A 25,484-nucleotide genomic window follows, 5' to 3' on the forward strand; every position below is an offset into this window, starting at 1 on the left:
AAGAAGGCTAATACTATCTAATTTGCATGATAATTGTAAGTATTAAAAATAATAAAAACAAACTATTAGTGTCTGACACATAATAAATGCTCAATATTAATGTTCAATAAAATAGTAACTATTTTCATGATGAAGATTCCCAAGGGAATAAATTACCCTTACAGTTTTATTTGAGATTTCACCTTCATCCTGTCCCCAGTAGTTGACTGGGATCTTCCTCTTCAGTTTAGGAATGAAATCCAGATTCTATTGCTTCTGTGAGAGGAGGGAAGGCATGCCTAGATCAGAACCATCTGCCTCCCTACTCCACCACATCAAAGGAAAGTAGCAGCTTTGGGGACCTAAAGCTCTTTCAGGACTAATGAGATGGAAACCAGCTCTGTGGAAAGATGCCACCAGTCATGCGAGGCTGTTGGAAGGTTGGGTACAGTGAGCTTTCCCAGGAGACTTGGGCTCCCAAATGAGGAGCAAGAGGAGTATGTTGAAATTGACAAGGCAATGCCAATCCTTTACCTGTAGTGTGCTTCCCATGGCCAGCACGCTGAATCCTACAGAGGTCCTCTTTCAGATGTCAGAAGGACAGGAGCCCATAGAGTGCACTGTGCTCCAGCATAACATCAGGGAGGATAAGGCAGCTTCCCTCTGACCTTTTCGGGCTGCCCAAGGGAAGCCATTCGCAAAACTCACCAGTAGCACCTTTCAAGAAACGTTTCTGGGGCGGGGCGCGGTGGCTCATGCCTGTAATCCCAGCACTTTGGGAGGCTAAGGCGGGTGGATCACGAGGTTAGGAGATCGAGACCATCCTGGCTAACACAGTGAAATCCCATCTCCACTAAAAATACAAAAAATTAGCCGGGCGTGGTGGCAGGCGCTTGTAGTCCCAGCTACTGGTGGGGCTGAGGCAGCAGAATGGTGTGAACTCCGGAGGCGGAGCTTGCAGTGAGGCGGAGCTTGCAGTGAGATCCCACCACTGCACTCCAGCCTGGGCGACAGAGTGAGACTCCGTCTCAAAAAAAAAAAAAAGAGAAGAAAGAAACGTTTCTGGATTTGTGTAGGGGTTGACTACACAATCTTAAATAAGAAGCAGTATGTTCAAGAAATCTTTCACAAACACTCTCACACAAATGTTCATAGCAGCATTAGTCACAATAGCCAAAAAACAGAAACAATTCAAATGAATATCAACTGATGAATGGATAAATAGAATGTAGTATATTCATACAAGTGAATATTATTTGGCAATAAAAAGAAATGAAGTAGCGATACATGCTACAACATGAATTGAAAACATCATGCTAAATGAGATGAGCCAGTCACAAAAGACCACATGCTGTATAATTCCACTTATATGAAATGTCCAGAATAGGCAAATCTATAGAAACAGAAAATAGTTTAGTGGTTGCCAAGGGCTGGAAGGGATGGAAGACTGAGGGGAACAGCTAAGTGGTTTGGGGTTTCTTTGGAGGGAAGTGAAAATGTTCTAAAATTGTGGTGGTCATTGTACAACCTGCAAATATACTAAAAGCCACTGAATTGTACACTTTAAGTGGGTGAATTATATAGTATGTAAATTAAATCTCCATAAAATTTTCAAAAAAACATAAAAAGAAACTATGCTTGTCTGCAGGAAAGAGGACAGGGGAAAGAGGGAAGTTTCATTTTGACTGCGTTTTCATTGTTTTTTGAATCTTTTGAAATTTGTACCATAGGTTTCTATTATATTTTCAAAATATTATACATATATATTTTAAATTATTTTAAAGAAGCAGTGTAATGTTGCTTTGGAGTCAGAGAAACTAGTTGAAATCTTGCTTTGAATTCTGGTTATGTGACTTTTGTAATTTGTTTATCTAATTTAATCTAAGTTTTCATAAAATTAGAATATTAATAGTCCTTATACCAAAGAAATGGGAGGATTATATGAGAAATTCTATGTAAAAAATCCTAACATAGAACCTGACACTGGCACACAGTAAGCATGCAACAAATGGGTCTCAGAATAATGAAATAGGAAATACATGCACCCCTTCCACTGCAGCGCAAAGGTACTTGGAAATTCTCTTTAGTTCATGCCCACAGGCGCTGACCTTGCTATGAGTGAAAACAGTATTGTCCCCTATATAGGCATACCAATATGTGTCTACCAAGTCAGAACTTACCCACCCACGCCATGTGTACTAAAGGAGGGCCCTGATGAGGTCACGGGCCTGTCTGGCTGTGATGTCAAGAAATGCTGAGACTGGAGCCTGCTAGAGCTTCTCCAGTGGGTCTGGGGGTGGGGAGGGGAGAAGACCAGCTCCTTTTGTCTAGAGGGAAATTGTACTCCATCCAGGTGCCTGGCTAGAGGAAAACTCAGCTTTTGAAGACTCGACAGTTTGTTAGTAAAAAATGTGTTACATATATCAGAAAAGCATTTTTCTAACCAAATGATTCATTTCAAGATTCTTGAAAAGACTGACTCTGCAGGACACTTAAGACCACAATTAGCAAGACTGCAAGGGAGATTCATAAAGAAATTTCAAAAACTTCTAGAAAACTCCATGTGAAATCTCAGGATTCTAGCCAAGGACCTCAGTTTAAAAGTGCTCTCCTCTAGAATTACTGAGAGGCTTTTGCAATGTAGCAAGTCACTGTCACTCCAAGGAGATGGGTATAGATGTCCCTGCCCAGGAGGGGATGACTTACTTTGAAGCTGTACCTGACAATGTTCTGGGGTGCGTGTGGGTTGTTGGCTGTCAAAATCCGAGTGAACTCCTCCTTTAACTCCTGAGGGAGAGAAATACCAAGAGAGTCGTACATGAAGGCCCCCCAACCCTATCTGAGGCTTAGGAGGATCCCCCAGAGTATCAGCAGATGTCTCACACCCAGGCTCTGGGCAAGCTCCTAATCATGTACTATGGAAGAACACATCTCTGAAACTGGAAGAGGTACAAGGAGCAAGGACAAGAGGCTACTCACTCACCGCATCGGTCAACTCCAGCTGGTCAGGGGGTCTAACTGTGGCTTTGGATTGGGCCCATTCATCTGTGCCTTCTCCCACTTCAGTCCCTGAATCTTCATCCTAGACAAAAACCTCACATGAGGCTTGGGAGTATCTGCTCTGCTTGGACAAGCATGCAGGAAGCCCCTTCATTCACAAACACTCGCAGAAGCCAAGCTATGCCCCTTGTACGTAGAATACAAAATGTACAACATACCACTCATGAAAGAGTCCAAAAGAACTGCTCAGGCCAGAGTTCTCATTGCCTGGAAGATCCTGGCCACGTTTGCCCTGGGGGTCAGGCTTAGCTGGAACTCAGAATGTTGTGGCAGGCCTTTGGCCCCAGTAGTGGGACCAGAAGAACTGGTTCCTCCCTACTGCCTTCTGTAAAGCCCAGAAGCTAATGTCTAGGACCAACAGCCAAAGGCAGGGCTTTATGCAAAGTGGTTTAGACATCAAGAAAGGATGACAAGCTGTTACTTCAACTCTAATTTATATTTTATGTTCCCAACTGCCACCTTAAGGTTACTCAGTACTCTCTGTACTTAGTTACTTCAAGCCTCACAGTCCCATTAGGCCCTTGGAGCAAAACAATCAATGTTTCCTTTTTTTGGCTGGGTGTGGTTTGCCTTTCCCTGGCAGACACTTAAACATCTTGCCAAAGTGGCCCGTGACATATTTTTTTAAGTGTTCACCCTCACTAACAATCAAAGTTATACAAAATAAAACATGCATTTTTTTCACTATAAAACTGGCAAACTGTAAAACAACCAAAAGTAATATCCAGCATTCATGAGGCTGTGGGAAAATGAGCACTCACAAATTAGTATAACCTTTCTAAATATCAATTGGAAAATATTTATCAAAGCCTAATAACTGCTTATACTCTTTGACCCAAATTCGTACATGTAGGAATTTATATTAAGGAATATGCCCAAAGATTTAGGTGCACTGATGTTTGTTAGAAGATTGATAATAACAGTGAAAAAGGAAACATTTATTTTTATTTTTATTTTTATTTATTTATTTATGTGAGATGGAGTCTTGCTGTGTCACCCAAGCTGGAGTGCAGTGGGACAATCTCGGCTCACCATAACCTCCACCTCCTGGGTTCAAGCAATTCTCTTGCCTTGGCCTCCCAAGTAGCTGGGACTACAGGCATGCACCACCATGCCTAGCTAATTTTTGTATTTTAGTCGAGACAGGGTTTCACCATGTTGGCCAGGCTGGTCTTGAACTCCTGACCTCAAGTGATCCGCCTGCCTCGGCCTCCCAAAGTGCTGGGATTACAGGCATGAGCTACCACGCCCAGCCAAAAAAGGAAACATTTAAATGTCCAGCAATGAGGCATGGTTGAACAAATTATGGTACACTCTTAAGGAACATATGGTAAAATATTATGCAGTAATTTCAAATGATGCTATAAAAATATATTTATTAGCAATGGAAGGCACTCTAAATATTTTATATGAAAAACATGTTATAAAATAACATATACAGTTTGGTTCCACTTAAAAATAAATATATCTCTCTTATTCCTCCAAAGAAAAATAATCAATAAATAAATACATGTAATTTTATATATGCATAAAAATATCTGAGAGGATGTAACATCACATGATTTTTTTTGTTTTTTTTTTGTTTTTTTTTTGAGACGGAGTCTCGCTCTGTCGCCCGGGCTGGAGTGCAGTGGCTGGATCTCAGCTCACTGCAAGCTCTGCCTCCCGGGTTTACGCCATTCTCCTGCCTCAGCCTCCACAGTAGCTGGGACTACAGGCGCCCGCCACCTCGCCCGGCTAGATTTTTGTATTTTTTTTAGTAGAGACGGGGTTTCACCGTGTTAGCCAGGATGGTCTCGATCTCCTGACCTCGTGATCCGCCCGTCTCGGCCTCCCAAAGTGCTGGGATTACAGGCTTGAGCCACCGCGCCCGGCCTAACATCACATGTTAACTAAAGTTATTATAGGATGGTAGGTTTAAGGGTGATTTTAACATTCTTCTTTTAGTTCATTTGCATTTTCTAAAAACATATAGATAATATTTTCAACCAAAAAAACACTATTAGCATCTTGCTGAAAGACCATGGTAATCTCAGCACTTACTCTCTTCCTGGTTCCTCTGCCTATGCTGATGCTCTAAATGAAGAACAGAAAACAGAAGGTAAGTCATAAGCAAATTGACATAGAAATATCATAAACAGTATTTCAGGGAGGCTCCTGCCCAGAGATCCCACAGTCAAAGGACGTTGAACCTTCCCAAGTTTCAGAAACAGTCTCAGAGGCAACATACTCTTATTCGCCCAGCCAGAGAGGTCCTATATCTGAGGCAACCCGGTTTTAGTATCAGTGGGACTGACCCGTGAAGAGCACAACCAAGTAACTTAGTACTGGGAATTTCTTATTTGCAACTAGTTCAACAGATATTTTTAAAGCATATTCTAAGTGTTCATCTCTGTACCAGGCAATAAAGGTATTTCAAAAACAGGTTATATTCATAAACACTTTTGGGGATAAATATATGCTTTTCATGAGCAGACACTTTATTTGCTTTGTACACTGCTGCACAAAGCCCCAGCATCTAGAACATTGCTCAGAACATAGTAGGTGTTCGAAATATTTACTGAATAGATAAATGAATGCCATCAAAACCCATTAGTCATCATAACCCTGGGAAAAGTGCTTTTCCTCTATAATCTTCAGTTTCCTTATCAGTAAAATGCATAGGATTTGACATGATAACCTTCTGTTCTAACATGCTTAAATTTTATGTTCCAAAGAGCAACATGCTCAAATCAATTTGATAAACATTAGTGGCGCATCTAATTGTGTGTCAGGCACTAACCTAAGCAGTGGGAGAAAGAAAGATGAGGTCCCTGCCCCAGTTTGCTCAAGGTCCCTGGAGGACAGATGAGTGTGATCAGTGCTCCTCACTCACCCACTCACCTACTCACCCACCCAGTCACTCACTCACCCACTCACTCACCCACTCACTCACCTACTTACCCACTCGCCCACTCACCCACTCACTCACCCACCCACTCAATCACTCACGCACCCACCCACTCACTCACTGACCCACTCACCCACTCACTCACCCACTCACTCACTCACCCACTGACCCACTCATCCACTCACTCACTCACTCACCCACTCACCCACTCACTCACCCACTCACCCACTCACTCACCCACCCACTCAATCACTCACGCACCCACCCACTCACTCACTGACCCACTCACCCACTCACTCACCCACTCACTCACTCACCCACTGACCCACTCATCCACTCACTCACTCACTCACCCACTCACCCACTCACTCACCCACTCACCCACTCACTCACCCACTCACTCACTCACCCACTTATTCAGCACACGTTTCTTTGAAAGTCAACTCTGTGCCAGCATCAGAGATACATGTGCACAGGACATGGTGGGGGCTGGGATACACAGGAAAGGCTTCCAGAGGTGACCAGATGGAGTTTTGCTCTTGTTGCCCAGGCTGGAGTCAATGGTGCAATCTCAACTCACTGCAACCTCTGCCTCCCAGGTCCAAGGATTCTCCTGCCTCAGCCTCCTAAGTAGCTAGGATTACAGGTGCCTGCCACCACGCCAGGCTAGTTTTTTGTATTTTTTTAATTTTTAAAAATTTGTTGTTGTTGTTGTTGTTGTTATTATTATTATTACTATTTTGAGACAGAGTTTCACTATTTCGCCTAGGCTGGAGTACAGTGGCGCGATCTCGGGTCACTGCAACCTCTGCCTTCTGGTTTCAAGTGATTCTCCTGCCTCAGCCTCCTGAGTAGCTGGGATTACAGGTGTCTGCCACCACGCCCAGCTAATTTTTGAATTTTTAGCAGAGATGGGGTTTCACTAGGTTGGCCAGGCTGGTCTTGAACTCCTGACCTCAGTTGATCCACCTGCCTCGGACTCCCAAAGTGCTGGGATTACAGGTGTGAACCACCACGCCCAGTCAATTTATTTATTTTTGAGATAGTCTTACTCTGTTGCCGAGGCTAGAGTGCAGTGACACCATTTCAGCTCACTGCAACCTCCACCTCCCAGGTTCAAGCAATTCTCCTGCGTCTGCCTCCCAAGAAGCTGGGATTACAGGCATGAGCCACTGCGCCCAGCCTATTTTTTGTATTTTTTTTAGTAGAGACAGGGTTTCACCATGTCGGCCAGGCTGGTCTCGAACTCCTGACCTCAGGTGATCTACCCGCCTCAGCCTCCCAATGTGCTGGGATTACAGACATGAGCCACCACACCTGGCCAGAGGTGACGATTTCTTAGCTGGGTGTCAAAGGACAAGTATGCATTGTCTAGGTGGAGAAAATGTTTTTCAATAGGAGAAAACATCAAGTACAAATTTGGCCAGGTGCGGTGACTCATGCCTATAATCCCAGCACTTTGGGAGGCTGAGGTGGGCGGCTCACCTGAGGTCCGGAGTTCAAGACCAGCCTGGCCAACATGGCGAAACACTGTCTCTACTAAAAATACAAAAAAATTAGCCAGATGTGGTGGCACCTGTAATCTCAGCTATTCAGGAGGCTGAGGCAGGAGAATCGCTTGAACCCAGGAGGCAGAGGTTGCAGTGAGCCAAGATCACACCATTGGACTCCAGCCTGGGTGACAGAGTAAGACTACATCTCAAAAAACAAAAACAAAAACAAAGAATGTTCCACCAAACCAACCAACAAAAATCCTACAGTATATATAGAGAACAAATAGGTGTTTCAGATGATCAAGCATGAGGGGACTGGAGACGTGAGGGAGGGGCTCTTGGAAGGAGCAGGCCTAGTGCACTGCAGGAGGGTTCAATGCAGCAGAGGAGACGAAGGGCACATTGGAAAGGAACCTCGGCTTCCAGCTCTGTCAGCCTCACAGGTGTCAGGCTCACCACCTGTGTGATCTTGGGGGAGCCTCCGTTTCCCAAATGCAAAGAGAGGGAGTTAGACTAGATGGGCTCTTACAGCTCTTGCATGATAGGGTCTTTGGGAGAGGGTTGGAGAGTGGAAGAGAAGAAAGGAATTTCAGGGAAAGAGAAAAGCATGTCTCATCTTGGGCTGGGATTGTTGCTGGTAGAGCAGGCAGCAGGATTCAAATTTCTGTCAGGTTGCCAAGGTTTCCAACTATAGGAACACTTCTCTGAGGCTAAGTCACATGAGCCAGAGAGCTACTTTCCTTTGAAGAACCTCTGTTCCATAAGGTAATGGGATGGAAGCGTCACAACGTGTAACAACTTTCAGGCTCACAATAGAGCACAGGAGGGCCAATCCCAACCCAAACCACAAGCCTTAAATAGAAAACGAGATCCAGTTACCGCTGCCCCCTGTAAATACGTCTGTAAAATATTTATCTGGCAATAAAAGAACTGACAAGGCAGTTTGAGTGTAATTGTTTTTGGCAGTTGGAAATATTTCAATTAACACACTATAAAAGCCACACTATAATAAATGCAAAACAGGCCAATGAAATCAGCTACAGCCCTAACTTCCCAACCAAGGCAAAGGAGATAGAATGTCAGGCTGCCACTTTGGGCCCTTGGTCTTGCAGAATGAGAAGTCTGAGACAGACAAGCCTGAATTCCTGAAAGGCTTTTGATAGTTGCTCCCAGAAGCTATCAGACTACAGAAGAAAGCTCAGACTCCTCCCTAGCCCTCAAAACTCTATTATCCAGCCCCAAGCCTCCATTCCAGCCCGCTCTCCTACCAATCATGTGCTAGGACTCCGAGGTGCAGTCCAGTGAGTTTCTGAGCCTGGCCTGTGTTTTCCCACCTCTCCACCTTTGCTGTTACCATTCCTCTGCCAGGAATGCCGTCTTCCCCTTCCCTCTCCCTGCTTCCACTATCTCTGCCTAACAAAACCCTACCCAACTAGCCTCTGCTAGTCCTTTACCTAACTTTTCCTTTTCCACCTTTCTCTTACCTCCCTCTACTCTTCCTTTCCTCACTTTAAGCAAGGCTACCCTCCACCTTCCATCACAAGTACTGAATGATCAAATGTAAATAGACACTCTGTTACAGTCTCTGGGTCTGGTCTACAGAAGGGAATAGTATTATGAAAAGAAGCATCACACTGCAGTACACATAGGAGGCATCTTGGCGTTCTTATGCTATTAACCAAAGAAGATCCTCTTCTCTTGGATAGGTCATTCTATTTAGCCAAGGGAAGATGTCTATGAAAGAGTGAGGCAGGGAGGGGAAACCCTCCCAGCCCGTGGCAGACAATTTAGCCCTGCTGATCAATGGGATAACAGATGTCTCAGCCTGAACTCTTTCACAGGAGAGCATTTTTCCATTCTTGTTGTTGTGGGTTTCAGTGTGAGCACTGTGAGATTAGGAACTGAGTCTTATTCATCTTTGGATCACTAGCACAGAGGCTAGCACTTGGATGGAGGTCATCGCTCTTATAAAAGTCACCAATTACAACTCAGCTGCCTAGTGGTCACTTCTCGGTTCTCTTATAGTACCTGACATTGCTGAGGGCTCCCTCCCTCCTTCTTGAAACTTCTCTACCTTCTTTTCCATGTCACTGATCTCTCCAATGGCTCCTCAGTATCCTTGACCTTTCCAGGGATATATGCTTGACCCTCTGGTCTTCCTATTGCACACCCTCCCCTTGGGTGCTCTTATCCCCACCTGCAACTTCATCTTCCATCTTATGATAAAGCTCACATCTATTTATTATTATTATTTTTTCCCTGAGACAGGGTCTCATGGCCAGGCACTGTGGCTCATGCCTGTAATCCCAGCACTTGGGGAGGCTGAGAAGGGCGGATCACTTGAGGCCAGGAGTTTGAGACCAGCCTGGGCAACATAGTGAAACCCTGTCTCTACTAAAAATACAAAAATTAGCCGGGCATGGTGGTGCACACCTGTAGTGCCAGCTACTCAGGAGGCTGAGGCAGGAGAATCACTTGAACCTGGGACGCAGAGGTCACAGTGAGCTGAGACAAAAAAAAAAAAAAAAAGAGAGAGAGAGAGGGACAGGGTCTTGGTCTCCCCATATCTATTTCTGAAGCTTAGATTTCCCAGAACCTCATATTCAAATTGATGACAGAGTACTCAAACTTAATATCTTTAAAACTGACCTCATTATGTTCTTAGCCACTTCCTCCAGGATCCCCCCCCTCACTGAAGTGCACCACCATCCATTTGGTCACCCAGGTTGGAAACTGGAAACCATTGAAGATATTTGCCCTTTCTTCACCCTCTCACTAGCGTTATGTTTCAAAGCCTAACAATTCCATTTCTTTAATATCTTTCTTAAGTATCCTCTCCTTAATTCAGGCCTTTACTATCTTTTGCCTAACCATATTTGATCTCCCTGACTCCAGTTTCTCTCTACTCTAAAAATTATATCATTATAATTATTTTCAGCAACTGAGCACTTACTCTGGGCCAGTCATTTACTCAGCTATTTATGTACATTATTTCATTTAATCTTCACAACCACCCTATGGAGTATGAGCTACTTTACAAATGAGAAAACTGAAGTATACAGACATCAAGCAACTGACCCAAAGTTGACCAGGATTTGAACCTGAACTCTTAATCACTATCTACAAATGATCTTCGTAAAACAAAAATATGATTGTGTCATTCTCTTGATTTAAAGCCTCCAAGAGTTCAAGACCAGGCTGGGCAACAAAGCCACACCCTGTCTCCACATAAAAAAATTGTTTTAATTAGTTGGGTGTGGTGATGTGTGCCTGTAGTCCCAGCTACTTGGGAGGCTGAGGTAAGAGGACTGCTTGAGCTCAGGAGTTCAAAGCTGCAGTGAGCTATGATTGTGCCACTACACTCCAATCTGGGCAACATAGCAAGACCCTATCTCAAAATAAAATAAAATAATAAAATAAAATAAAATAAAGCCTCCAAGAGCCCACCCTCTGCCATGAGATGAAGCCCAAGCCCCTGAACATGGTATCTACCTCATCTCCTACTTTTCCCCTCCTACAGCCATACTCGGTCACGTACAATTCTCCCTAAGCTTATGGAGGAAAGAGCCATGTAAGCAGAGGGACTGGCCTGTGTGCCCAGTGGTTAGATATGCCCCAAGCCTCACACAGGTGATAGTGGCTGATTCAGAAGGGAGTTGCCCAAATAAAATACCTCCTCTCTTTCTTTAGGTTCACAAAGTTTCTTCCATGGACCACCTGACTTAACTGCTCTATGCTGAGCGTCCTTCTCCCTTCCCTCAATACTATCAACCATGATGTCTGGCCACCTTTCTGCCAGGCCAGCCTCTGCATGGGTCCCCTTACCTCATTCAAGATGCCACCTCTCTGGGCCTCTAACCCCCTTGTTCTTCTAGCACAGCTCTGGATCACGTCCTTGGCTCAGTACACTTTTGGATGATCTTTAAGTTAACACCTCTCCTAACTTGGTCCAGCCCTAAGGACTGTCTTTTTCCATAAGCAGCTTCCAGTGCAGCACCACTCAGCCAGTCCTGGGACACTTGAAGAAACCAAAGGGGAGACAGGAAGTCCCAGAGAAGTCTGGAAAGCTGTGGAGAGGAGCTTCTGAGAGAGAATGAGGTGGTTGGAAAGAGACATTCTCATGTACAGCAGTGACACACCAAGGGCAGATGTTTGAAGTCTATCAACCTAGTACTATCTGCAGCAGGGTTAGGGGAGGGGAGAGGCAGAGACCAGTTGATTATCGTCACCATCCCTAACTGCAATCTAGTGAGCATTCACTAATAGCTATGCAGCTTGCTGGGCATTGTACGGTCATTATTCCCAATCTGCAAAGTAGGTAAAACTGTTACCCTTTTAAAGACAAGGGCACTGAGAATTGTTCAGATCAAATGACATGGTCAATGGAAGGATACACTGAAAACAAAAATTCTGTCAATGTAAGAGATAATTATTATTACCACCTACTGGTCATTTACCTGCATTTAGACCTGTTTTGGTTCATGACCCACTGAACAATGTAAGCGATCTATTTGTCCCTGAGCATATTTTAGGAATAAATAAGGAGATAAAAAATTCTTAAGCTATTCTCTATCATAAATATATAATATCTTAAAAATGAGTATGTGATCAGATGGAGCCATGGAACCCAAGTGTCGGCTTTAAAGTCAGCCATAGCTGGGTTTGAGTCCCCACTCTGCTACCTGCTAACAGTTTTATGGCTCCAGGCAAGTTAATTGTCTTCTTTGAACCTCAGTATCCTCATTTTTAAAATGGGCATTACAATGACACCCTCAATCATTAGCTTGTGATGAGGATTAATTGAGTCAACACACATAAGGTGCATAGTGTGGTGCACTTTATGTGCAACTGGCCTGAGTGTGTGCCCAATCAATGATGGCTGATGGCATTACATTCCCACTTACAGACACTGCTCTGCTCTCAGCCACACAGGATCTGTGTGGCCCTTTGCCTACTAGGAAGCACCTGTCTTAGGGGTGACTAGATTTCAGCAGCTCACATCTCCACTCAAGAGTTCAATGCTGAAACATGATTGTTCCTGAAAGAGGGGCTCTTCGAGGCATGCAGACCCACAGATGCTGCATCCTCCTTCCTGGGGCCCAAGAGACTTCGTTTACCATCTCAGTTGTCTTGGTCCTTATTTTAAAACTCACTAACAGGTTTCCATTAAGCTAAATTGAAACTAAATACCTCACCAGCTTGCAGTTTCCGTTTCTAAAAGGGTAAAAGCTCTTAGTCCCAAAGGAATAGCAGCAATTCACCAACAAATCTTCCTCCAGCTACACTGAATATGTTTTAAATCTCTGAGCCTAGTGCAGTGCCTAAAGCACACAGAAGGCACACAATAAGTGTTTGTAGCTGAAAAAAGTATTAAAACTTTGAATAGTGGTCTATGCAGGGTAACAGGCACACATACATTGTTGTGGTAGTGCCACTTGATGTGAACTTTTTGTACCAAAGTTTGCAATGTGTACCAAAGTTTAAAATGCATATACCCCTCAACTCAATGGCTCCACTTTCTTGAGTTTTCTTATAGAAATATTCACACCTCGCTGGGCACGGTGGCTCACGCCTGTAATCCCAGCACTTTGGGAGGCCGAAGCGGGTGGATCACGAGGTCAGAAGTTTGAGACCAGTCTGACCAACATGGTGAAACCCTGTCTCTACTAAAAATACAAAAATTAGCCGGACATGATGGCACGTGCTCATAATCCCAGCTACTCAGGAGGCTGAGGCAGGAGAATCACTTGAACCCAGGAGGTGGAGGTTGCAGTGAACCGAGATTGTGCCACTTCACTCCAGCCTGGGTGACAGAGGGAGACTCCGTCTAAAAAGAAAGAAAGAAAGAAAGAAAGAAAGAAAGAAAGAAAGAAAGAAAGAAAGAAAGAAAGAAAGAAAGAAAGAAAGAAAGAAAGAAAGAAAGAACGAAAAAAGAAATATTCATATCTCAGGTTGAGTGTGGTGGCTCACACCTATACTCCCAGCATTTTGGGAGGCCAAGGCAGGAGGAGCACTTGAGTCCAGGGGTTCAAGATCAGCCTGGGCAACATAGTGAGACTTCATCTCTACAAAAAAATAAACAAAGTTAGCCAGTCGTGGTGGTGCATGCCTGTAGTCCCAGCTACTCAGAAGGGTGAGGTGGGAGGATCGCTTGAACCCGGGAGGTAGAGGCTGCAGTGAGCTGAGACTGTGCCACTGCATTCCAGCCTGGGCAACAGAGCAAGTCCCTGTCTCAAAAAAAGAAAAAAAAAGAAAAGAAATAGTCACACCTGCATAAGATGTATGTACAAAATTGCTTGCTTCAGCTTTATTTATAATTTTTTAAAATGGAAAAACACAAATATTTGCCAATAGGAGTCTAGGTAAATAAATAACATAAAATAATTATAGCAATTAAATGGGATGTTATGCATATTTTAAAAAGAATAACTATCATACAACATAGTGACTATAGTAAATAACAATGTATTGGACCAGGTGTGGTGGTTTATGCCTGTAGTCCCAGTACTTTGGGAGATCTAGGCAGGAGGAATGCTTGAGTCCAGGAGTTCGAGACCAACCTGGGTTACATAGCAAGATACCCTGACCCTACAAAATTTTTAAAAAAAATTAGCCAGGTGTAGTGGGGTGTACCAATAGTCTCAGCTACTTGGGAGGCTGAGGTGGGAGGATCACTTGAGCCCAGAAGGTCAAGGCTGCAGTGAGTTGTGATCGTGCACTGCACTCCAGCCTGGGCACCAGAGCTAAACCGTGTCTCAAACCAACCAATCAACCTACCCACCAACCAACTAACCAATGTATTGTATTCTTGAAAATTGCTAAGAGAATAGGTTTTAAGTGTTCTCACCCCCAAAAATTATAAATATGCTAGGTAATGCTATGTTAATTAGCTTGATTGGCTGGGTTTTGTGGCTCACACCTGTAATCCCAGTATTTTGGGAGGCCAAGGCAGGCGGATCACTTGAGGTCAGGAGTTCGAAATCAGCCTGGCCAACAGGGCGAAACCCCATCTCTACTAAAAATACAAAAATTAGCTAGGCTGGTGGTAGGTACCTGTAATCCCAGCCACTTGGGAGGCTGAGGCAGGAGAATTGCTTGAACCTGGGAGGCGGAGGTTGCAGTGAACTGACATCATGCCACTGCACTCCAGCCTGGGTGACAGGGCGAGACTCTGTCTCAAAATAATAATAATAATTAGCTTGATTTAGCCATTCCACAATGTATACATATTTCAAAATATGTTTTACATGATATACAATTTTATTTGTCAATTAAAAAATAGTATATTGTTGAAAAAATAAAGTGGAAAGAATGAAGTAAACGTTTATGTATTGCTATGGAAAGCTCTCCAAGGCATATTGTCAAATAAAAAAGCAAGTTACAGGAATAGATGCCCCATCTGTTTACTTTAAGAATATGTGTATATGTGTATTTGCATATACATACAAAATTTCTGGAAGAATATATAGAATCTGTTGACAGTGGTTTCTGTTCAGGCAGTGTGACTACAGAATTGTGGGGAAGGGGACTAATACTGTTATATATTCATTGTCCTAATTTTAATTTTTTTTTTTTTTTGAGTCAGGGTCTTACTCCATCGCCAGGCTAGAGTGCAGCAACACAATCACAGCTCACTGCAGCTGTTACCTCCTGGGCTCAAGGGATCCTCCTGCTTCACCCTCCCAAGTAGCTAGGAATACAGGCATGTACCAACAGGCCTGGTTAATTTTTTTTTTTTTTTTTGAGACGGAGTCTCGCTCTGTCACCCAAGCTGGAGTGCACTGGCCAGATCTCAGCTCACTGCAAGCTCCGCCTCCCGGGTTCACGCCATTCTCCTGCCTCAGCCTCCCGAGTAGCTGGGACTACAGGCGCCCGCCACCTCGCCCGGCTAGTTTTTTGTATTTTTTAGTAGAGACGGGGTTTCACCGTGTTAGCCAGGATGGTCTCGATCTCCTGACCTTGTGATCCGCCCGCCTCGGCCTCCCAAAGTGCTGGGATTACAGGCTTGAGCCACCGCACCCAACCAGGCCTGGTTAATTTTTAAATCTTTTGTAGTGGCAGTGTCTCGCTGTGTTGCCCAGGCTGGTCTCAAACTTCTGGCCTCAAGTGATCCTCCTGCCTCAGCCTCCCAAAATGCTGGTATTAGAGGCATGAACCACTGCACCCAGCCTAATATATTAAATGTGACTATGCATTACTTTTATAATTTCAAATGCTAATTAAGAATGTAAAAATCAACAAGATACAGTGACATAAATTTTCCTTTCCTATGAATACAGTGTTAGCACAGTGCTCAGAATGCTGGAAAAGAGAATACAAGACCAGCCCCATTCCTGCCTGGAAACACAGGAAGGCAAAAGCCAATTCTATAGGACTCTTCCCAGATAAGGCTGCAGAAGGCCAGAAAGTATAGGGTTTAAAAGCTAGAGCTCTTGAGTAAGCCTTTGCTGGATACCTGGCTCTGCTACGAATTATATGTAAGACATTGAGCAAGGCGTTTAGTCCCTAAACTTCATTTCCTCATCTGTAAGGGGGAGAAAAATATTAGTGTCCTCCTTATAGAATTGCTGTGAGGATAAAATAATGTATGAAGAGCACTAACACAGACCCCAGCATAAAGTAAGCCCTCAAGTACCAGTGGCAATGTAGACATTTTGATTGTCATTATTTTTATTATTTTGTGTAGTCTGCCATGCAAGGCGATTGAGTTCCATTCTGAGGGCTTAGAATGAATAATTGAATAGTATGTTTTCCAGGTCCCAAGAAATCTTATTAGAAAGGAGCCTGTGCATCTCAGAGTGTCACAGCAGAAGGATGACAATAAAAATACTTTCCATTTTTATAGCATCTTTCGGTTTACTAAACATTTTGGAGTATATGATCTTACTTGATCATTATAACAATCTTTTGTGGATGGATGTTTAATCTTGTCAATGCTTTTGTTTCTGAATCTATTGAGATGTCTTCATCACAGGAGTTTTCTTCTTTATCTTGTTAATATGAAGAAATACTCTGATTTTTTTTTTTTTTTAACAGAGTCTCGCACTGTCGCCCAGGCTGGAGTGCAATGGTGTGATCTCAGCTTACTTCAATCTCCTCCTCCTGGATTCGAGCAATTCTCATTCCTCAACCTCCTGACTAGCTGGGGTTACAGGTGCCTGCCACCACGCCCAGCTAACTTTTTGTATTTTTTAGTAGAGACGGGGTTTCACTATGTCGGCCAGGCTGGTCTCGAACTCCTGACCTCGTGATCTTCCCGCCTCAGCCTCCCAAAGTGCTGGGATTACAGGCGTGAGCCACCAGGCCTGGCCAATACTTTGATTTTTTAATGAGCTAACTTTGTATTCTTGGGATTAACCCCACTTGGTTTGATCTATTATTCTTTTTATATATTGCTGGAACAGATTTGATATTATCTTGTTAAGGTTTTTTCTTTGCATTTATGTTCATGAGGAATATCAGCCTATAATTTTCTATTTGTGCAATGCTTTGATTTTGATATCAGGGTTATAAAAGGGCTATTCATAAAATGAATTGGGACTTATTCCCTTATCCTTCATTTTCTGAAAGACTTTGTATAAGATTGGTGTTATTCATTCCTTACATACTTATTACCATTCATCAGTGAAATGATTTGCATCTGGAGTTTCTTTGTGGTATGGTTCTTAATTATGAATTCAATCTCTTAATAGGTATGGAGTATTTTCCATTTCTTCTTGTGTCAGTTAAGGTAAACTGCATTTTTCAAAAATTTCATCCATTCCATCTAAGTTGATGAATTTATTGGCATAAGGTTCTCCCTACTATTCCCCTTTTATTCTTTTTAACATCTGTAAGGTCTGTCCTGAAATCTCATTTTTCATTCCTGATACTGGATATTGTGCTTTCTTTGTATCTTGATAAGGCTTCCTAGATTTTATCAACTTTATTATTAATCTTTTCAAATAATCAACTTCTGGCTTTGCTATTATTTTTCTTATTTTTCTCTGAAACTATAAAGTAAGTGGAATTGATGAAATAAATCTTGTTTCTACTTCTTTGGATTTAATTTGCTCATTTTTTTCTATATTCTTAAGATGGAAACTTAGAACACTGATCGCAGGCTGGGCACTGTGGCATATGCCTGTAATCCCAGCACTTGGGGAGGTTGAGGCAGGCGGATCACTTGATTTTAGGAGTTTGAGACCAGCCTGGCCAACATGGTGAAACCTCGCCTCTACTAAAAAAAATACTAGAATTAGCCAGGTGTGGCGGCATGCACCTGTAGTCCCATCTACTAAGGAGGCTGAGGCAGAAGGATCACCTGAGCCCAGGGGTGGAAGGTTTCAGTGAGCTGAGATCAGGGCACTACACTCCAACCTGGGTGACAGAGCAAGACCCTATCTCAAAAAAACAAAACCAAACAAAACACTGATCTTAAACTTTTTAAAATTTTATTATTTATTTATTTATGACGGAGTCTCGCTCTGTCGCCAGGCTGGAGTCCAGTGGCGCAATCTCGGCTCACTGCACCTCTGCCTCCCGGGTTCAAACAATTCTCCTGCCTCAGCCTTCCGAGTAGCTGAGAATACAGGCGCCCGCCACCACGCCAGCTAATTTTTGTATTTTTAGTAGAGACAGGATTTCACCTTGTTGGCCCGGATGGTCTCGATTTCTTGACCTCGTGATTCGCCGGCCTCGGCCTCCCAAAGTGCTGGGATTACAGGCGTGAGCCACTGAGCTTGGCCGATCTTAAACTTTTTTTCTTTTCTTTTCTTTCTCTTTCTTGTGTGTGTGTGTGTGTGTGTGTGTGTGTGTGTGTGTGTGTGTGTGGTGGTGGTGGTTGGAGACCAGGAGAGACAGGGTCTCACTCTGTTGCCGAGGCTGGAGTGCAGTGACACAATTATAGCTCACTGCAGCGTTTACTTCATGGGCTTCAGCGATCTTCCCACCTCAGCCTCCCAAGTAGCTGGGAGTACAGGTAAACGCCACCACACCCAGCTGATTTTTTCTTTTTCTTTTTTTTCTTTTTTTGTAGAGAAGGGGTCTCACTATGTTACCTAGTCTGTTCTCACACTCTTGGGCTCAAGTGATCCACCCACCTCAGCCTTCCAAAGTGCTGGGATTACAGGCATGAGCCACCACACTTAGCCTTTTTTTTTCTAATACAGCATTTAAAACTATACTTTTCTATCAAGCACAATTCTAGCAACACCTCACAATTTTTATACATTTTATTTTCATTACAATTAAAAATATTTTCTAATTTCCTTTATGATTTTCTTGACCTATAGGTTATTTAGAAGTATTCTTTAATTTCTAAATACCCAGAGATTTTAAAGATATTATTTACTTCTATTTTGTTCAAACTACTCTTACTATGCTGCGATTCTTTTTTGGCAAGGATGAATGTTGAATCTGAATTAAGTTAAACTGTAAGATTTTAATCTTTTAAAAATGCATTTGAACTTATTTTATGTCCCAGTATATGGCTCATCCTTGTGAAAATTCTGCAGTTCTTGGGCGTAGTTTTCATTCTACTGTTCTTCAGTGTAGTGTTCTATAAATGTTAATTAGGTCAAGTTGGTTAGCAGCACTGTTCAGATCTACCGAGAGAATAATGTTAAAATATCGAATTATCATTATGAATATTTCTACTTCTCCCTTTAGTTCTGTCATTTTTTTGGTGCTTACATCTTGAAGTTCTTTTGATTCTTATATCTTGAGGCATATACTTCGTGATTTTATGTATCCCTCTTGAATTGACCCTTTGTCATTTTAAAATGGCCCCATTTATCTCTGGGAATACTTCTTGTCTTGAAGACTACTTTGTCTGATAATGACACTCATACAGATTTCTTATGCTTTCCATTTGCATAGTTTATTTTTACATTCTTTTATGTTCAAACATTCTATGTTTTTACATTTAAAATATATTTCTTGTAACAGGCAACATATAGTTGTTTTCTTCTTTTTCCTAGCCTGATCAACTCTGCCTCTTAATTGGAGGTCTTTACCATGTTGCTCTTTGTTTTCTACTTTTTCTCATCTGCTTTTGTTTCTCTGTTCATCTTCTGCCTTCTTTTGTGTTAACTGAAATTTTTTAGTTCTGCATTTTGCTTTCTCTATTGTCTTTTCATATGTGCCTTTTTGTATTTTGTGCATGTGTGGTTGCTCTAAGGATTACAATATGCATCCTGAACTTATCATATTCTACTAAACATAAATATTCACACTTCACACTTCACAATGTAATAATCTTATAACATGCTAATTCTGTTTACCACCACTACTTCATCATTTGCCCTATTGTTGTCACATATTTTATTTCTGTATACAGTATAAGCCCCACTTGACAATATGGTTTTGTTTTGTTTTTTGCTTTAAACAGTCATCTGTCTTTTAAGAAAATTAATAGAAGGGCTGGACGCAGTGGCTCACGCCTGTAATCTCAGCACTTTGGGAGGCCGAGACAGTAGGATCACTTGAGGCCAGGAGTTTGAGATAAACCTGGCCAACATGGTGAAACACTGTCTCTACTGAAAATACAAAAAAAATTAGCCACTATGGTGGTGAGCATCTGTAATCCTAGCTATTCAGGAGGCTGAGACAGGAGAATTGCTTGAACCAGGGAGACACAGGTTGCAGTGAGCTGAGATCACACCATTGCACTCCAGCCTGGTCGACAGAGTAAGACTCTGTCTCAAACAACCAAAAACAACAAAAAAAATAAAATTAATAGAAAGAAAAAAAGCTAGTCTTTTACTTTTACCCGCATATTTATCATTAATGGTACTCTCAGCTTTAGTATATCTGAAAATGTATTTATTTCACCCTCCTTTTTGAGGGGTATTTTTTCTGCATATAGAATTCTGAGTTGACGGTAATTTTCTTTCAGTGCCTTAAATATGTCTTTCCAGGTCAGGCACAGTGGCTTACACCTGTAGTCCCAGCACTTTTGGAGGCTGAGGTAGGATGATCACTTGATCCCAAGAATTCAAGACCAGCCTTAGTGAGACCCTGTCTCTATATATATTTAAAAAAAATTAGCTGGGCTTGGTGGTGCATGCCTGTGGTCCCAGCTACTTTGGAGGCTGAGGCAGGAGGATCACTTGAGCTCAGGAGGTCAAGGCTCCAGTGAGCTGTGAGTACGCCATCGCACTCCAGCCTGGGTGACAGAGTGGGATCCTGTCTCAAAAAAAAAAAAAAAAAGTCATTCCATTGTCTTTTGGCCTACATTGTTTATGATGAGAAGTCAACCACAATTCATATAATTGTTCCTCTGTATGCAATGTGTCATTTTTCTTTGGCTACTTCCAAGGTTTTAGTTTTATCTTTGGTTTTCAGTAGTTTGACTATGAAAGACCTAGATGTAGTTTTATTTGTATTTATCCTGCTTGGGGCTCACTGAGTTTCTGATAGTCCTGTATGTTTTCCACCAAGTTTAGAAAACGTTTGACCATTATTTCTTCAAATATTTTTTCCTCCTCTTTTTCCCTCTGGTATTCCAACTATACACATGTTCCAAATACATATATATTTCATAGCTCACTAAGGCCCGCTCTTTTATTATTATTATTTTTTTAATGGAGCCTCAGTAACAGTGGGCCTGTTTTTTCTTTTTCTTTTCTCTTTTTTTTGAGACAGGGTCTCACTCTGTCACCCAGACTGCAGTGCAGTGGCGTAGTCACAGCTCACTGCAGCCTTGATCTCCTGGGTTCAAGCTATCCTTCCACTTCAGCCTCCTGTGTAGTGGGACCACAGGGGCATACCACCACACCTGGCTAATTTTTAAATTTTTTGTAGAGATGAGGTTTTTTTTATGTTGCCCAGGTTGGTCTCAAACTTCTGGGCTCAAGTGGTCCTTCCATCTCGGCCTCCCAAAGTGCTGGGATTATAGGCATGAGGTACCACACCCAGCCAGGCTCTCTTTTTTACAAGAAAAACCAAACCAAACAAAACAAAACCTTCTTTCTCTCTCTTCTTCAGATTGAATAATTTCCATAGATCCATCTTCACATTCAGCTGTTAGGCCTATCCAATGAATTTTTTATTTCTGATATTGTATTTTTCTACTGTTTCCATTTTTCTGCTTAGATTCTCCATCTGTGCATCCATTAAAACAGTATTTCTTTTATGTTCATAAATATATTTATAACAGCTGCCTTAAAGACATTGCTTGCTAATTCCAACATCTGGGTTACTCCCTGGTACAATCATGCTCTCCTTTGGATCTACCTCTCTGAGCCATGATCAAGAAATTGTCCTTAGGCAGAGAGCAAGGGTAAATGTGTGACTCACGTTGAGTGTTTTCCTTCCCTCAGGAGTTACTGTCCTATGTTGTTTATTGTCCAATACCTAAAAATATTAGTGTTATATATTGTGTACAGGCTTACAGCTGTTTACAGTAGGAGGGAAAGTCAAGTGTAGATTTCTGCACCATGGCCAGAATATAAATCCCCTAAATCAAGGTCTTTAAGGTTATATATAAAGTATACTGCATTTTATTTATTTATTTTAGAGACAGGTTCTCACTCTGTTGCCCAGGCTGGAGTGCAGTGGTAACAATCATAGCTCACTGGAGTCTTGAACTCCTGGGCTCAAGGCATCCTCCCACCTCAGCCTTCTGAGTAGCTGGAACTACAGGTGCATGCCACCTGGCTAATTTTTGTATGTGTGTGTAGAGATGGGGTCTTGCTATGTTGTCCAGCGTGGTCTCAAACTCCTAGGCTCAAGTGATCCTCCTGCCTCAGCCTCCCAAAGTGCTAGGATTATAGCCATAAGCCATCATGCCCGGCCTGTGTGCTGTATTTTAAAATTCATTGCAGAAATGTGCTATTTTTAAAACCCTACAGTAAAGCATTTTGTAAAGGACAGGACCTTTTGTAATGTAAATATAAGCCCTGAATAAAAGCATTGGACTAGAAGAAATCTGAGGCCCCTTCCTGTACAATTCATGAGAAAGAGATTTACCAGAAACAACATAGAAGTTACTTTAGAGTAAAGCAAGTTATATCTTCCACTGGAGGAGCTGAGCAAAGAGAATACCTCCTTCTAGCTTTGGTTGCTTAAAAGCCATAGGATCTTGTCCCTTGCTGACATTGCCTAGCATGAACAGATGAGCTAGGGTCAATCAGATTCCCTCCTTAAGAATTTGAACTAGGACTACAGGGTGAACCAGTAGTTGGATGGAGATATTGATGGAAATGTTTGTGAGGTAGAGAGGTCAGAACAGTTATGATAAGCTGGAAACACACTAAAATTTTGAGGGAGCAGAGACCATGGAAATCTGGCCAGTTGGGAAATAAGAATAAGAATGAAACATAGTTGTTAAGATAAATAGACAGGCCGTGAGAAACATGGAGAAAGCAGTTGGTTCCTATACCTGTTTCAGAATCAATTGTTTTCAAATTTCAATTCTAGGTTATCTATGTATTTATAATAACCATCTGTAACTCCCCACATATATACCTTCCCCCTTCTCTCATCCTGTTTTATCTGAGGTAACTTGAGTGAGCCTCTGTTCTTTGTAAGCTAAAGAACTTAACTAAAGTAATGTGCCTTAGAGTTTGCCAGGTCTGTAAAGGGTAGGAAGAGTAGAGAAGACTTGGGCATTCCATGCAGAAGGAACAAAATAATTAACAAAGACACAGAGGCACAGAAGCAGATGCCTCTCCAAGGAGCAGCAGATTATTTTGTCCATATACACTCCAGTTTGTTCCCAAATAAGATTTGAGGCTGAATACATGACACATTGAGAAAATAAGTAAATGAGCAAATGGATGTGACGTAAGAATAAAAGTAGAAAAATAAGCTTAACATTAGGGGTAGGGTCCCTACATAATTAATAGGATTAGGCTACTTTGACTAGGATGAAGGAGGCATGAATTGCTTCTTCTGCAGGACAAGAAAGAAAAGTTAGTATTCAGGGTAACACAGTACAGACCTTCCCATCACTCATTTATTCACTCATCAACTAACTCATTCAGTCATTATTCATTCATCCAGCATTTATTAAGCATCTACTACGTGCCAGGTCCTTGGATGACAGCTAAAGAGGAACCAAGATTGAGCTGGTTCTCACACCCAGGGTTCTCAATTTAGGAGGTGAGATAAATAGAGGACATAAATCCACCATACAAACCAGAATTCAGTGACTCTATGAGTAGGACAAAGTGTTGCGAAACTCAAACCAGTGAAACTAAAGTTACAACAGCTTTGTCCTTTGCTTGCTTCTTGCATACAACTCTGTCAGTGCTCAGTGACTGCAAAGATTGAACACTTGATACAAATTCCTAACTGGCAGAAAACAATTTCATGTGGCTTGTTCACAGCTGGAGTTAGAGAGTCAACATTACTCCTTAGCATCAACTTGCAGTCTGCAAAGCCCAGCAACAAGCACAAGAACCCTCTGCCATTATTATTTGAGTACCTGGCATGTATCGAGTGCTAACAATGTGCTAGGCCCCCTAGTACACAGGGGAGGAAAACAAGTTCTGGCCTCAAATGCTCACAGCTGTTTTGTAATCTGATAATTGTGCATGACAAACCTCAGACTCTAACTCTGAAAATAGCATGACTATAATCATAACAAAATGGAACTGCCATTGGCAAAAATTGTTTTCTAGTTATCACTTCCAGAAGGAATTCCATAACACTAGTAGGGGAAAGAAGAAAACACTCTCTCAGTTTTCTGCTGCTAAACCTCAGAATTATCATCAACTGCATCCATCCCTTCTCCTGTCCTGTTACAAAGTGTGCCACCTCCTGTCCACAACATCATCTCCTCAGAGACTTGGCTCTAGTCATTATTTAATCTTCCTCCTTTATCTTCAACTTGTCTCTCCGTTTAGGATCCTTCCCCTCAGCATTTAATATATTCAAGTCTTTCATCTTAAAAAACAATCTGCCTACATAGTCCTTACTGCCTTCTTAGCTCAATTCAGTTTAGCTTTTCCCTCTGAAATTGTCCTTTCCAAGGTCCCCAATAACTTCCAAGTTATTAAATCTAATAGTTATATCTTAGTGTTTATCTTCATTGACACCTTAGCAACATGCAACTTGGCTGACCATACAGTTTCACTGAAACACATTCGTCCTTTGACTTCTGGGATATTAGTTTTCTTTGTTGTCTTATTACTTCTCTGATTATGCCTTCTTATTCTCCATTTTGAACTCTTCTTCTTCTATCCAAACCTTAAATACTGGTGGTTCCCCCAGAAGTCTTCCCTAATTTCCCCAGAATCAGAATGAAGACCGCCTACCACGTGCTTCCATAGAACACTGTGCTACTTCCCCAACCACAGTTGATCATTCATTCAACATTCATCAAGAGCTTCTGAGGTCATGATGGCCACTGTTTTAGGAGCTGAGAATACAGATATAAGCAAAAACATCCACAGGCCCTGCTCTCAAGGAGCTCACAATCTAATGGGAGAGATATACAATAATCAAATAATTACACAAATAAGTGAATAATTACAAACCGTGATGCATGCTATGGAAGAAAGGAACACAGAGCAATGAGACTATATAACAGAGGAAACTTACCCTATCTTCCATAACAGGGCAGAGGGAATTGGGGCAGGTTGTGGGGATTGATTTGGGGGCTGAAATCTTAGGAGTGAGTACATGTGTGAGGGAGGGTGTGAAGAGCATTCCAGAAAGAGGGGGCAGCACATAGAACAAAGGTACAGCAATAATGGGAGAAGAGTGGTACAAATTAAGGTATAGAAACCCAAGTAGGTCTCAGGCCCATTCAGGCCTCTGGAGGGATTATCTAAAATTCTGGTCCCTATCCTAAGAGCAATGGGAAGTCACTGAAGTGTTCTGAGTGGGGGATGGCATAATCAGATTGACAGTTTGAAAAGATCACTTTTGATGCAGTGTAGAGAATGGATTGGAAAGGGCACGAGTGAATGAGGGAAGACTAGTTACATGGCTTTTATAGCACTCTTTGGTGAGAGATGACTGTAGGCTGGGCTAGGGAGGTGGCAGTGTATATGAAAAAAGTAGTTTAACTTGAGACATATTTAAGAGGTAAGGGAGTAAAAGATCATATCTAGGGCTTGAAGAATATATGT

General features: G+C 42.2%; 1 protein-coding gene across 3 annotated transcripts in view; it reads right to left on the reverse strand.

Annotated features, from left to right (window-relative positions):
- DNAI1 (dynein axonemal intermediate chain 1) overlaps nucleotides 1–25,484 on the reverse strand; it is a 64,280-nt gene that overhangs the window by 32,769 nt on the left and 6,027 nt on the right. For 2 of the 3 annotated variants that reach the window (XM_010385784.2, XM_010385785.2), the window contains exons 2-4: nucleotides 5,083–5,115; nucleotides 2,963–3,061; nucleotides 2,686–2,766 (exon numbers count right to left, since the gene is read on the reverse strand). In XM_010385784.2, the coding sequence (XP_010384086.1) occupies nucleotides 2,686–2,766; nucleotides 2,963–3,061; nucleotides 5,083–5,115 (213 nt within the window). Of the gene's footprint in view, nucleotides 1–182; nucleotides 190–2,685; nucleotides 2,767–2,962; nucleotides 3,062–5,082; nucleotides 5,116–25,484 lie in introns of all 3 variants that reach the window. The other variant, XM_010385786.2, reaches the window with a different exon arrangement.

The sequence above is a fragment of the Rhinopithecus roxellana genome, chromosome 16, assembly GCF_007565055.1.
Source record: "Rhinopithecus roxellana isolate Shanxi Qingling chromosome 16, ASM756505v1, whole genome shotgun sequence".
Lineage (NCBI taxonomy): Eukaryota > Metazoa > Chordata > Mammalia > Primates > Cercopithecidae > Rhinopithecus > Rhinopithecus roxellana.